General features: G+C 43.6%; 1 protein-coding gene across 3 annotated transcripts in view; it reads left to right on the plus strand.

The window, feature by feature from the left end:
• Window positions 1–3832: 3832 nt before the first annotated feature.
• Window positions 3833–13849, plus strand: part of JPH1 (junctophilin 1) — a 59046-nt gene continuing 49029 nt past the window's right edge. For 2 of the 3 annotated variants that reach the window (XM_083747780.1, XM_083747781.1), the window contains exons 1-2: window positions 3859–4432; window positions 10579–11335. In XM_083747780.1, coding sequence (XP_083603906.1) covers window positions 4054–4432; window positions 10579–11335 — 1136 coding nt within the window. In that variant the 5' untranslated portion in view covers window positions 3859–4053. Of the gene's footprint in view, window positions 4433–10578; window positions 11336–13849 lie in introns of all 3 variants that reach the window. The other variant, XR_014566490.1, reaches the window with a different exon arrangement.

Genomic DNA, 13849 nt, shown 5'->3' on the forward strand with positions numbered 1-13849 from the left:
CTTCTGTTTTTATCATTCTACTGCAAGAGGAGATGAGACTGATGCTGGCTTTCCTACTAAGTTTGTGACTAAGGTAAGATTTGAACTGAAGACTTCCTCGCAGCCCACACTTCTGGCAAATAACAATGCCAGTTCACATTGTTCTACAAAATACACATGTCTTCAACAGGGACTCTATTGTTTTTCCATTTGTGAGACTATCATTTAACCCTGGACACTGCTATTCCTCCTTGGAGAGAGGGACTGACATTTGACTGTCATTCCACTTACAGGACTGTCATTTAACTGCCATCCTACTCTGAACACTCAATCCTTCTCGTTCCCATGGCAACCTACATTCCAACGTTTCTCCAAGGCCCCCTTCCTATAGTTTTTTATTTCCATTTTCCCCCTTGCCTGTCATAGTTTTCCCTACCTTCCATTTTGGTACCCCAGTGCCTCTGTAATACCCCCTCTATTTTTCTCTGACCCTTACCCATTCCTCAAGTCAATTCATCTTTCCATTTTGCATCAATTCATTTTTGCAGAATAAGCTCTGACTTCTGCAAAAATATTTGCAGTCCCAGAAGGAAGTACCAATGAGGTCAAGGTAGACAGACAGGTACTTTATTTTGTTTTGGCCATAGGCCACCATCAACAGAGGTTATTTCCAGTACTTATAGAAAGCCTTGTTCTCCTGACTTATCTTTATTGTTCTACAGTCACTGTTCTAGCACCCAGTTGTTTATCAAGCCCTGTTTCGTAGGAATGCTAAAAGCTGACTTTCAATTGAGACAGGAACTATACTTCATCTATTTGTTACTTCCAGATCTTACCTACATATGTAATTCGCCACCTGCCACCACTGGCACCATTTGATTCTCACAGCAACCACTTAATTTTTTAAAAAATCTCTAAACAGTTTACATGACAGTCATTTCACATAGAGAATGTTATTTTTAAATGGTCCCCACCATAAGAAAAACTGTGGATCTGTCCTGCGTGTTCCTATACATTTTACAGTTTGGACTTTCTTACTGTAAAACACTTTGATAAACTTCTTACATCAAGCAATTTTAAGAATGTAAGCATCTCAGGGGCGGACCTTGGCAATATGCTGCCCTGTGGGAGGCCATTTGACATCCTTCCCCCCCAGCCCTCACAGGCTTTGGGAAGGAGGTGCAAGGCTCTGGCAGGGTCCTAGAGCTCTCCTATCTCCTTCCCAAAGTCAGGTAAGTGCCCCCCCCCCCCCCGCGTTGGTACAGAGGACTCTAGGACCCTGTCAGAGCCCTGGCACCTCCTTCCCCAAGCCATATATGCACCTACTGGGCTTTGAGAATGTGCTCTCCACAGCTGCAGGCCCTATACAACTGCACTGCGCACACTGCCCTAAATCCGCCTCTACCCATCTTGTTTAGCATACTGTTGAATCCCACAGGACATAAATGTACCGTAGATATTATTACAGGGTCCAATGCTGTGCCAGAAAGTCTGCAAATTGTTCTCTTTGTGGCAACTTTGGACTGTCTGTATATACTAAGTTTGTTAATACAGTGGTACCTCGGTTTAAGTACTTAATTCGTTCCGGAGGTCCGTTCTTAACCTGAAACTGTTCTTAACCTAAAGCACCACTTTAGCTAATGGGGCCTCCTGCTGCTGCCGCGCCGCCGGAGCACAATTTCTGTTCTCATCCTGAAGCAAAGTTCTTAACCTGAAGCACTATTTCTGGGTTAGTGGAGTCTGTAACCTGAAGCGTATGTAACCTGAAGCGTATGTAACCTGAGGTACCACTGTAATCACAAGCATTTCATGGTTTTCCCACAGCAAAGGACTCTACTTCCTACATTGCTCCATTGGGAGAACTACCTCTTCATTCCTGCTCTCTATTTGAGAACACATTTAACCCCTGACTGCTAAGCTCACTCAGGTTCAGAAGACACACTCATCCAAATATTGGTTTAACTGCTGCACCATGCTGAGATAAAAGGACTGGGAAGGAGCAAAGTGGGTGTGGGTCCTCTTCAGGAGCCCACACTTTGGCTTGGCTTATAAGAACATGAGACTGTTGGATCAGGCCAATGCACCTTTTCTAGTTCAGCATCCTGCTCTCACAGTGGCCAGCCACATGCGCCTGGGAAGCCCCGGCCAAACCAGGACCTGAGCATAAGACCACTCTCCCCAGAAACTGGCATTCAGAGGCAGTGGATCAAGAACAACATGGAGGCAGAGCATTTGCACCAGGCCAAGGCCAATTGGGGGACGCGGGTGGCGCTGTTGGTTAAACCACAGAGTCTAGGACTTGCTGATCAGAAGGTTGGCAGTTCGAATCCCCACGACAGGGTGAGCTTCCGTTGCTCAGTCCCTTCTCCTGCCAACCTAGCAGTTCGAAAGCATGACTAAGTGCAAGTAGATAAATAGGTACCACTCCAGCGGGAAGGTAAACAGCGTTTCTGTGCGCTGCTCTGGTTCGCCAGAAGCGTCTTAGTCATGCTGGCCACATGACCCGGAAGCTGTATGCCAGCTCCCTCGGCCAGTAAAGCGAGATGAGCACCGCAACCCCCGAGTTGGTCACGACTGGACCTAATGGTCAGGGGTCCCTTTACCTTTACCTTTAAGGCCAATTGGATCACCTCTGTTTCTATATTTGTTGACGCTCTCAGAGAATTAGTGCGATGGGTAACTGATTAAATAGTCAACAAAATGAGCACAGCAGGTAGAAGAGTTTTAGCCAACACAATCCCTGCTATACTCATTTTCTGCTTGCAAGGATGTGTGTCGTTTGTTATTTTAAACATTGGAGACCTTCACAAATGGCATACCTCACCTATAGAGTGAAGTGAGATACAGTGCATTCTGCTACCTCACCTTATTGCATCAGATACAGCGACTGGGGCACCTTCCTTTGTTGGGAAGATTGCAAGTGATTACTGATAGAGGTTAGGTAAACAGAAATTGCTCTGGAATGTATTAAAAGGGAAAAACCAGGCCATTGACAGTTTGGCTCCAGGGCTGGCGAACTTCCAGCACCAGTCCCCACCACAAGCTATCTTCACACAACTGGGGATTAAGCAGTAGGAGGATTCAAAGCAACTGTGAAACCTGTCATTTTAGAAATTAGCAGGTTGCTTCAAAAACCACACACAGACAAGTTCTCTCAGATGAACAGAGGAGCCTACTAAGGATCAAGCTTGCTTGTGCCTAAAAGCTTCTGAACTGAAAGCTTTCCTTTTTGAGTCTTAGATGAGTGAAGAGAGGTTGCAGAGCGTGCATGGTGAAGGAAATGCACTCTGTGCATGCTCAGAGCTCCTAGCTTATTATTACTTGATATGCTCTCAGCCCAAACAGAGTCGTGCCCAGCATTGCAAAGCAGCTATGGGGGTCGAACCCACAGGTTTTTGTTTTTTAAGTGCTGAACAACTTTCCACAAGTGCATTTTCCTAGCCCACACAGGATCCGAATCCACCATACATTGCAAGCACATTGAAAGCACCTGTCTCCTCGCCTCCAGAGAATCCTGGGAACTACTAGTTTACCTCACAAAGCTACAGCTTCCTTTGCAGGATTGGGGGGGGGGGTTATGTGCTTTAAGTGTGGTTTAAACGTATGGTATTATGGCTCCCCCCCCCCCGTGGTCTCCTGGTCGCTCCCTCACACCTTTGCCTGTGCTGAGGCGCCGACAACCCCCCCTTCCCCCTCAAGCGGGATCCGCCTCACGCGCGCACCGGGTTTTTTTTTTTTTAACCTCGTTTCCCCCGCTTCAAGAGTTCCGGAAACTGCGCGCCTGCCTCGCTCGCCTGAGGCACCTGCCCCGCCTCGCCCCCTCCCCTTCCCGCCTTTTTCCCTCTCCCGGGGCAGGAGCCGGCGGCGGCCGGGCTTGGGTGGGGCAGGAGGGGACGGCGGAGGGGAGGAGCGCGGCTGAGGGCGGGCGCCAGCGCCGAGCCGAGGAGCGCTGCCTGGGACAGAGCGCTGGCATTTGTCGCGGGAGCCTCAGCAGGGGACGCAGCGCAGCGCCCCGAGAACAGCAGCAGCGGCGGAGGAGCCGAGCTCGGCCCGGGCGCGCCCCGCTCCCCCTGAATGACGGGCGGCAGGTTCGACTTCGACGATGGCGGCACCTACTGCGGCGGCTGGGAGGAGGGCAAGGCCCACGGGCACGGCATCTGCACCGGGCCCAAGGGGCAGGGCGAGTACGCGGGCTCGTGGGCGCACGGCTTCGAGGTGGTGGGCACCTACACCTGGCCCAGCGGCAACACCTACCACGGCTACTGGGCGCAGGGCAAGCGCCACGGCTTGGGCGTGGAGACGAAGGGCAAGTGGATGTACCGCGGCGAGTGGTCGCACGGCTTCAAGGGCCGCTACGGCGTGCGCCAGAGCCTCACCACCCCGGCCCGCTACGAGGGCACCTGGAGCAACGGGCTGCAGGACGGCTACGGCGTCGAGACCTACGGCGACGGAGGTGAGTGCGAGAGGCAGGCGGGCGGGCGAGCAGCGGCCGCCAGGGGGCGCGCGGAGATGGCGCGCCACGGCTTCCACACGTGCGCGTGTCCAATCCCCGGTCGCCGGAGTGCAGCGCTGCGCTCGGCAGCTTCCCGAGTTGGTGCGCTCGCTCCCTCTTTCACTTTTTATTTTTCCGATCTTATGGTTTGACAAACGCGGGTAGCAGGTGCATTCTTTGAAGCGCCCCGCTTGCGAAAGGAAACGCGCGGCGCTCTAGGTTCGAGGAGCAAACGAGGAGGAAGAGAGCCTGCAAAAGTTTCGCCTTCCTCACCGCGAGGATTGCTCAGAGTCCCGTTTTCTGTAAAAAGTATAGATCCCACCACCGTGCATAGGTGGCAACCGCCGCGAAGCCGATGGTCCTTTGTAGCTTCATGCAAAAAGTGAGAGGCGGCTTGACACCCTGCTGCTGCTGCTGTTGATCTTCCGCCTTCTGGGAATGAAACAGGCGCCGATAAGGGAGTATTAGCACATTTGTACGGCTTGTCTTGCACAGGCGGTTTGCAGCACAGACAAGAGATAATGCCCCCCCCTTTTTTTTCCCTTTCTTTTGCTACAATCGCACAGTTCAGTTCATCAGATACATCCGAAAACCCAAAGCCTATGCCACAATATATTGGTTAGCCTTTAAGCTGCCATAAGACTCTTTGTTGTTTTGGCTGCAGCATGCTAACCACAGATATTCCTCTGGAATTTCCAAATTGAATTAGATCCTCCCTTCAATTCTCCTATAAACTGACATTAAAAGAGTGAGGAAAGTCCACCCTTTCTGCCACTCTGATTGCTTTGACAGTATGTTAAGTTGCTAAGGAGCATCTAATCTGCATTAAATCATTTTTCAGTAAGCACCCTGTTATCTGCTTGGGCACATAATTGCAGTAGGTGTTGTGGGATGAACTGAGTATGGGCTGCCTGACTTAAATTTAGATGGTTGCCTAGGTTGCCTTCAGACATCCTTTTCCCACCTCAGCATTTCCGTGCAATACAGTTGCTTAGGTCTCTCCTGAAAACCCTGAACGCAGTTTTTAGCTTGCTCAACATCATGAGTTTGAGGCTGCATGTATACCACACGTTTAAAGCACACACGCTCACACCCCCCCCCAAAAAAGAATCCTGGAAACTGTAGTTTACCAATCACAGAGCTACAGTTTCCAACACTCTGAACAAACTACAGTTCTCGGGATTCTTGGAGGAGGCAGATGCATGGGGTATTTAAAATTAACTTTTACAAAGGAGAGATATGTTACGGCACTGTGTTTTCAGGATTGTTACTTTTCTTCACCAGCAGATAGAAATATTTCCAATATTTTACATTTTTGGAATGCAGAACCTTTTTGCAGTTTGTTCTTCTGTGCATGATGGCCAATTCACACGGTGGCGGTGGTGCGTTAGCCCTTGACACCATGCTACTGCTACTGGGTAAACCTCATTTTGGTTTAAACAGAAGCTGCGTCAAGATAGCGCTGGTACCCCAGAGTGGCATCAGGCTACTTATCTTTTCTAGGCCACCCTCCCTTATTTCTTCTGGGGTGTTCAATCAATAATTAAATCTCAACAAAAGCAAGGATCAAATAAAAAGCTGCTGTAAAACGAATAAAATCCAAAACGAAACAGAAATGTGATGAAATGACAAACAGGAGCAGCCAGGCAAGCTCACCAGGAGAGTGCATGCCATAGGCAGGGTGCAAAAATCAAAAGACCCCTCTCTGCAATTGCCATCCAGTTAATCTTGGGTAGTGGGCAGAAGGTCCTCAAATGAAGAATAGAGGGCATAGTCATATTTGTGTGGAACAAGACCATGTTCCCATGGCATCTAGGGATTCATAGGTGGTAACCAGGGCTTCAAATTGTACATGGCAATAGGCTGTCAGCTTGTGTAGATTTTTAACTACTGGTGGGATGTGATCACTATAGATGTTTACAGTCAGCAGCCTAGCAGCTGAATTCTGAAGTTCCCAATAAATGTTTTAGTAGTCCAACTGAAAGTTTACCAGGGTACGGAAGCAAACTGTGAGCAGGGCATCTGTATCAAAAGAAGTTGGTGCACCAGCCATAACTGATGAGTTTGACAAGGCTGAATAATTACGGTATATTTTGAGAGCAGTGAAGATGGTTATTGTTCTAAAAGCACTTACAGCATATTTTACCATCGGTATCTGAAATGTGAACTAGCCTTGCATCTAGGGGGGAAAGTTCCTAATTTCTTCTGGCAGCAAAGTGAGCATAACAGGGGGCATGAAACAGGAGTTCATTTAGGTCAGTTAAGAGTACATCTTGTCCAGATAAATTGTTTCACTGACATACTGTACTTGTGTCATATTGAGCACTGTACAAAGAACAAAAATAGGCTGGCTCCTTGCCATTTACAATTACAAAACTCATCTAAAGCTGTTGAGCTGCTTTTGATTTATTCCAGCCCAAATGTATAATTGGATCAATCTATTTAAAATTTCAGTGCACTGCATACATTAATCACACAACCCCCTCAAGCTATGGGAGAGGCAGAATTTAAAGTAAATAAAACTTGGGCATGTTTATCTTGCTTGTGTTAGCAATTAATGCTGCAGAACTAGTATGTAGGAAGTTTGCTGTGGTACATTATTCTGCAAAATGTGGTCGGCAACACAAAAAAGTCAGTGTTTTAATATCCTAATCCAATTGCCCTTCATTTGGATAGAATTGCCATTGATTTCAACAGAACTTGCTTTCAGGGAAGTATAGTTAGATTAGTGGTTCTAAAGCTTTTTTTTATGAGCCACAGTTTCAGAATAAAAATTTCCTCATGCCACACCATTTTTAATTGATAAAAGTACACTGGAAAACAAAAGAAAACAACTCTTATAGTGCTTGATTTAGAACACAGCTGCTTTATAACATGATCAGGGGGCATCCAGAAAGTATAAAACAATGCAGCTAGCTACAGAAGAACATGAATAATTCCCAAAACATAATTATAAACAAGCCTCTTACACATGTACCTTAAGTATGTATACAAAGGTATCACTTGATGCTCTCATTTCGAAAAACTATCCATATTTCGCAAATAAAAATAATTATTTTGATAATATACTACACTACACTGAAATGTTCAAATGTTTCTTTGATTGTCCTTGAATCTTCCTGCCACATTTGCTAGCCTCTCCTGCCACACCCTTTGAGAACCACTAAGTTAGGGTATTAGAAGAAGAGAAGAGTTTGGATTTGATATCCCGCTTTATCACTACCCTAAGGAGTCTCAAAGCAGCTAACATTCTCCTTTCCCTTCCTCCCCCACAACAAACACTCTGTGAGGTGAGTGGGGCTGAGAGTCTTCAGAGAAGTGTGACTAGCCCAAGGTCACCCAGCAGCTGCATGTGGAGGACCGGGGAAGCGAACCCGGTTCACCAGATTACGAGTCCACCGCTCTTAACCACTACACCACACTGGCCTAACTGCCCTGTTCTCTGCATGTTTATTGGCACACAGTGGCACTTACGTAATTCAGCGAAGAAGCGAACTGCATATTGCATATTAACGCACACAACATTCCCCAGAACTTCTTCAAAAAAGAAAAGGCTGTTTCTGGAGCAGGAAAGTGGCCATTGAGGGGGGGGAAAGGGCATATGGCTCTTCACTTGCCCATCATTTCCCTGCTCTACATCATTTCCCACATGCAGCTAGCCTACCTGGCCAGTGTGGGTTGTTTTCATCATCACTCAGGGAGAATGAGTGAGCTCTTGACTGGTGGTAGAAGAAGAACAAAAGTCCATATATTGCCAGCTTCAAAATATGACCTTTTATTTTAACATTGCAAGACAAAACCTGCATCAATTTTCTGGCAGATATCTCTAGATTTAGAGCATAAATATGAGTGGCACTTCAGCATATCCTTTGTGTTAAATAGAGACTAGCAACATTTTTAATGGAAAATGTTCGGCACAATCCTCTGTGCAGGTTTACTTAGAAGTTAGTTTGACTGTAGTAAGGTTTTCTCAGTGCAGGACTGCAGCGTCAGAGTTCTTTTGTCAAAAGACCAATTCCTAATTCTCATCCAACTAGCTATGCAATTTTATTTGCAAGGCTGGATTGTATAGTGATCTGCAGGGTGGGATGTTGTGTGCCTTAAAATCTAAGGTTCGTGTGTTAGACGTCATTAACAAGAAGTACCAAACATGCCTTTCTTCCAACAGCTTTTTCTCAGCTGTTGGAAGAACAATATGTGAGAATAAAAAGTAAATATTAACTATGAAAGATAAATATTTTATTCCTAAGGAATACATTTGCTAAAACATCAAATGTTTATTTCAAATGAGTTTTTGTAGTTTGTTGACATTGTTTTAAACAAAAGAGAACCCTAATCTGCATCTTGCTTGTTTTAATATTTGTAGTTCATATATTTTATACACTATATATATATTATAATCTAAACTATGGGTTATATCCAACTGAGGTTGGCAGGGGGTTGGACTCGATGGCCCTTGTGGTCTCTTCCAACTCTGATTCTATGAGGTATGGATATTGAAATCAATTGACTTATTTGCATTGTTAGTTATTTCAGTGTGTCTGCTTTGAGTATGATTCATAATTGGCCAGGAGTGTTCAGATCTGGGTACTGGAATGTTTCTTAAAATACTTTTCAGGTGACACAAATTTTATTTTTTTCTGCACCTAGGATATGCAATAAAATATGTATGCTGCAATCCTAAAGCCTGCTGTATATTAAGTAACAACTTAAAGAAATGAAATACAAAAATGTATAGCAAAAACATTTTAAATCTAGGCTAAAACTTTTTTGATAAATTTTGTTGCATTGATTGATGGTTTAAAAGAATGGGAATGATAAATCAGCACTGTCAACAGAAAATGAAATAGGAAACCATATGTAAAAAATGCACATCAAGATATGCAGAAGCTAATTGTATGACCACTCAAAATCACAGGCAGAGAGGCTTCATTGCTCCAAGAAAGTGTCCGACAATACATGTTATCCCCAAATTATCAAAAGTTTGGGATGAGTAAGGCTGCAATTGTATGCATGCTCACATGAGAGTAAATCTCTTTTAAAATTGATGGGCCCAAGTGAACAAGTTCAGCATTGTCTTTCACATATCATTGAAGGCAATAGAACATGTTAGTTGCAACTAACTTAAATCCCAGTGCTTTAAATTAGTTGAATTTAACGGCATTGGGGTTTAGATGCAAGAAGCTTACTCAATGGCCTTGGGAATGAAGCTTCAGACATGAAGCTCACTGAGTAAATGTAATTACTTACTTGCTGTTACACCATGATGCTGTTAACAGCAATGGTGATCCTGTGGCCCATGGTTCAAATTAGGCCTGCCATCTCAGATCTTAGAACTTACTACTGCAGTGCTAAGATGAGAGATAAGCCCCTGCTCTTTGACAGTAAAAGGCAGCAGGCAAAGGCTTATTTCTTAATGCTGTGGTCCATAGCCAAATAGGGTTGTTATGAGGGCATAACAAGTTAATGGCTCATATACATTCACTGAGTTCTATGAAGGGTGCCTTTGTACATGAGTCATTCCCAGTGGATGCAAATATGATAAATTTGATACCTCATTATCATTTGCCAACATCCAGTGAGATAATTTCTTACCTGGTGGATTTCTTACCTGGTGGCATGTCTCATCAGGAACAGGAAAACTGGTAGGCTTCGCTATAGTATAGAGTTCAGCCTGTGAAGCTACCAGTAGACTCAAGGTAAAACCATCCCAGGGTTCCAGACTGGGGACAAAACAGAGTGAATACTATCTTCTGGTGGGCTTGCTGAAATGAATGTCCACCAGTTAAATTATCTCGGGTTTGTGTTTGTGCTTATCACATAGGAAATAATTTTAAATACTTTGATCAGCAGATTCCATGCCACATTAGAATAAGCATTTGAAGCAATGTATATGATATATATAAATGGATCAGTTCCTAATTGGTTTAGGCTTTTTGTTATTTTCTATTTAAATCACTCAGGGGCGGGGGAGAGAAGAAGCCTTTTCAGGCTATGCTTATAGTTTAGTGGTGAAAATATGCAAGATGAATTTCCAGGGCTGCTGACAAACTAAAATCATTAGATGTTTATTCATTTTCCTTGTTTTTTCTTATTTCTTTGGAAAGGTACATACCAGGGACAGTGGACAGGAGGGATGAGGCATGGCTATGGCATGCGGCAAAGTGTCCCCTATGGCATGGCAACTGTGATCCGTTCTCCCCTCCGGACATCTCTAGCGTCACTGCGTAGTGAGCAGAGCAATGGCACTATTCTACATGATATTACTTTGGACAGCCCTGCTGGAACAAGAGGAGGGTTTGTGTTGAATTTTCACAGTGATCTCGAAGGAATTGGTGGTAAGAAGAAAGGAGGCTTGTTCAGAAGAGGATCCCTTCTCGGTAGTATAAAACTTAGAAAATCCGAATCAAAATCGTCGATTTCTAGCAAACGCAGCTCTGTCAGGAGCGATGCTGCTATAAGTAGGATTAGCTCTAGCGATGCCAATTCTACCATTAGTTTTGGAGATGGGGATTGTGATTATTGCCCAGCGGAAGACCACGTTGATGCCACCACAACAGAAACGTACATGGGCGAATGGAAGAATGACAAGCGCAGTGGATTCGGTATTAGTGAGCGCTCAAATGGTATGAAATACGAAGGGGAGTGGCTAAATAATAAGAGGCATGGATATGGATGTACCATGTTTCCAGATGGCACCAAGGAAGAGGGAAAGTATAAAAACAATGTTTTGGTCCGTGGAATAAGGAAGCAGCTTATACCCATAAGAAACACAAAAACTAAAGAAAAGGTGGAGCGTGCCCTCGAGGGTGCCCAGCGGGCATCTGCCATGGCAAGAACTAAAGTGGAAATTGCAACCTCAAGGTAAGTCATTTCAAAGCATTTTATTCCTTGCTCCAGTGACACAAACCAGAAACATTTTGTTAGCTAATATTCATATTGGCTAAAAATGGTGCAAGTGCAGGTTTCAATTACATTTTTTTACAGTGGAATTGCATAGTGTGACCCGTGGAAGATAACTCGGTTCAATAGTTTTGAGGAGGCACTGGAATGAAACAGGCTTATTGGATTGAACTAGATTGCTGTGGCACTATAAGCATTTATTTTAGTGTGTCTTGAGTAGACAGATCCAGTTAGGAACCATCTATGCATTCCCCATCCACTGATTCTCAAATATTCTTGGAAATGTTTCTAGCTACTGTCCCTGTGATCACCTATGAATGCAAAGTGTATCTCATCTTGATCAGATACCATAGGATCCTCTAAGGATTCTCCATATGGGCAAGGCCCATAACTTCTGAAGGAGACCCCATCATGACAAAAGTAGTGGGGAATTGGTTTGACATTTGGATTGGTTTGCTATGCTGTTTCAGGAAGTATGTGGGACGTGACCTGACAAAAGTATCTCTTGAAAGCCATATTGATTTGTTACATGAGTGCTCTATAAATGCAACATTGTATTGGTTTTTAATCTTTTATTTTGTAAGCATCTGCTTTGGAAGCATTAATCCTGAAGAGTGGGATACAAAATGAAAAAGAAATATATTTGGTGTACAAATTAATACAAAGCTTCCTGAGTATTTATTTCAATACAAATTGTTTTTGAGGGCCAATTCATGCTTCTCTCTAGTTGCAGCTGCCACCTGCTGGTTTTATTTATTTATTTCATTTTCCAATAGCTTTCCAATTCTTTTCTCTCTTTCAAATTCCCTTATGTAGGACAATATTTCCATGATTGTAGAACCTATTAATGGAAGATAAACATTTCAAACCATAATCCTACAAAGCTCTAACGGTATTCTCAATTGTAAATTAATTCTTTGGTTAGGAACATGGAATTGATGAGTTCTAGGAAAACCCGTTTTGCAAGAATGATAAGGATAGATTGCTGGAAAATGATACGGATTGCACTATCCAAAACATATTTGCATAATATTATGTGAAATTATATAGTGGGGAATATTATGGAGTACTTGCATTTCAGTCTTAGCAAGAAAATATTCTATAACTGAATTTGAAAGATGTATTTGTATTGCACTATTTTAAAAAATGACCTTGTACAATTGACCCCTGACATTTAGAGTAAATCATCCTGCTTGTAGGTAATAAATCTTAAGTGGTACATTCACTGTACATGCAGCAATGGGTTTGGGGTTTTTTTAAAGTAAGAGCTAGGCAGAAGGTTCATATTTGAATTACGTGATGAAAAGCAATTTTTAACAAATCTTAACAAGCAAGTGCATATAGAACTCTGGTTTAAAAGTCTGCACCTTGAAAGGAAATGTACACGATTATGCAATTTGCCCTCCAAGGAATGTTGGTACTTGATTCCCTAAAGAAGTAAGGAAGAACTTGGCAAGCATTATCAGCTAGCAAAGTGTTGCATCAATAGCTTAGTCTAAAATGTGTTCAAGGAACCATCTTATTAGACTTCAGATTAACAGCTCAAACCACCTTTTTAGTTTTCTCTTAGTAATGTATAATTTGAAAAATGGCCTGCTCTCCCATTACCTTTGTAATGTTTGCATTTTTTAAAAGAGGAATTCAGTTTTTGTTGAAAGTTTTTTAAATTTTTGTCACCAAGGATTTGTGATGGAAGGCCACATTTGCAAGTAACACTAATGTATGCTTTATCAAGCTGCGCTGTGGATGAATTCAGTGCTGTCCCATGTAGCCTGAGCAGTCCCACTTCACTCCTCCCTTTGTGATAAATAAATTACAAAGAGGCTAGCTTACAGTTGCATCAGAACCCGAAGTGTGGTAACTATGACCACTAGCCAGCTTGAAGTCATGGTTTGTTGTAGACTTAGCAATCCTGGATTTTTTTAGGGCAAAGCAAACCACAGTCCTGGGTTTGGAAGTTACACTAAGCTACCCTCTGCCAGGTTTGTTTACCTGCTCATGGAAGGGAAGAGCAAAGTGTGGCTGCATGCACTGTTTGGCGCAATAAATCATGCTTTTACATCTTAGTTTTGTGTACAAATGCAACCATTATTAGTTTTATATGTCCTGAATCAGGTCATTGATTCATCTAGACCACTGCTGTCTGCTTTGACTCATATCCACACTCCTGGGTCTCGGTTAGTCTATGCTAGTCCTGCCACAAATGCATCTCTTTCAAGTGGATAGGTCAGGAGTTGGAACTGTGGACTTCTGTATGCAAAGCATGTGCTCTATCACTGAGTGATGGTTTCTTCTTCCCAAAGACGTAAAAGGTCCCCCTATGGACTTACTTTTGAAAATACTAGATATACAGAAGCAGTATTCAGTGGAGCAGCAATCCTTGAATGTATTCCATACCTCTGGTGTGAGACAGCTTCTTTAGTGCTAAATAATGGGTTGACTTGAAACAGAATGATTAAAGATGACTATTGAAAA

Source organism: Podarcis gaigeae (genome assembly GCF_964106915.1).
Source record: "Podarcis gaigeae genome assembly, chromosome: 7".
Classification (NCBI taxonomy): domain Eukaryota; kingdom Metazoa; phylum Chordata; class Lepidosauria; order Squamata; family Lacertidae; genus Podarcis; species Podarcis gaigeae.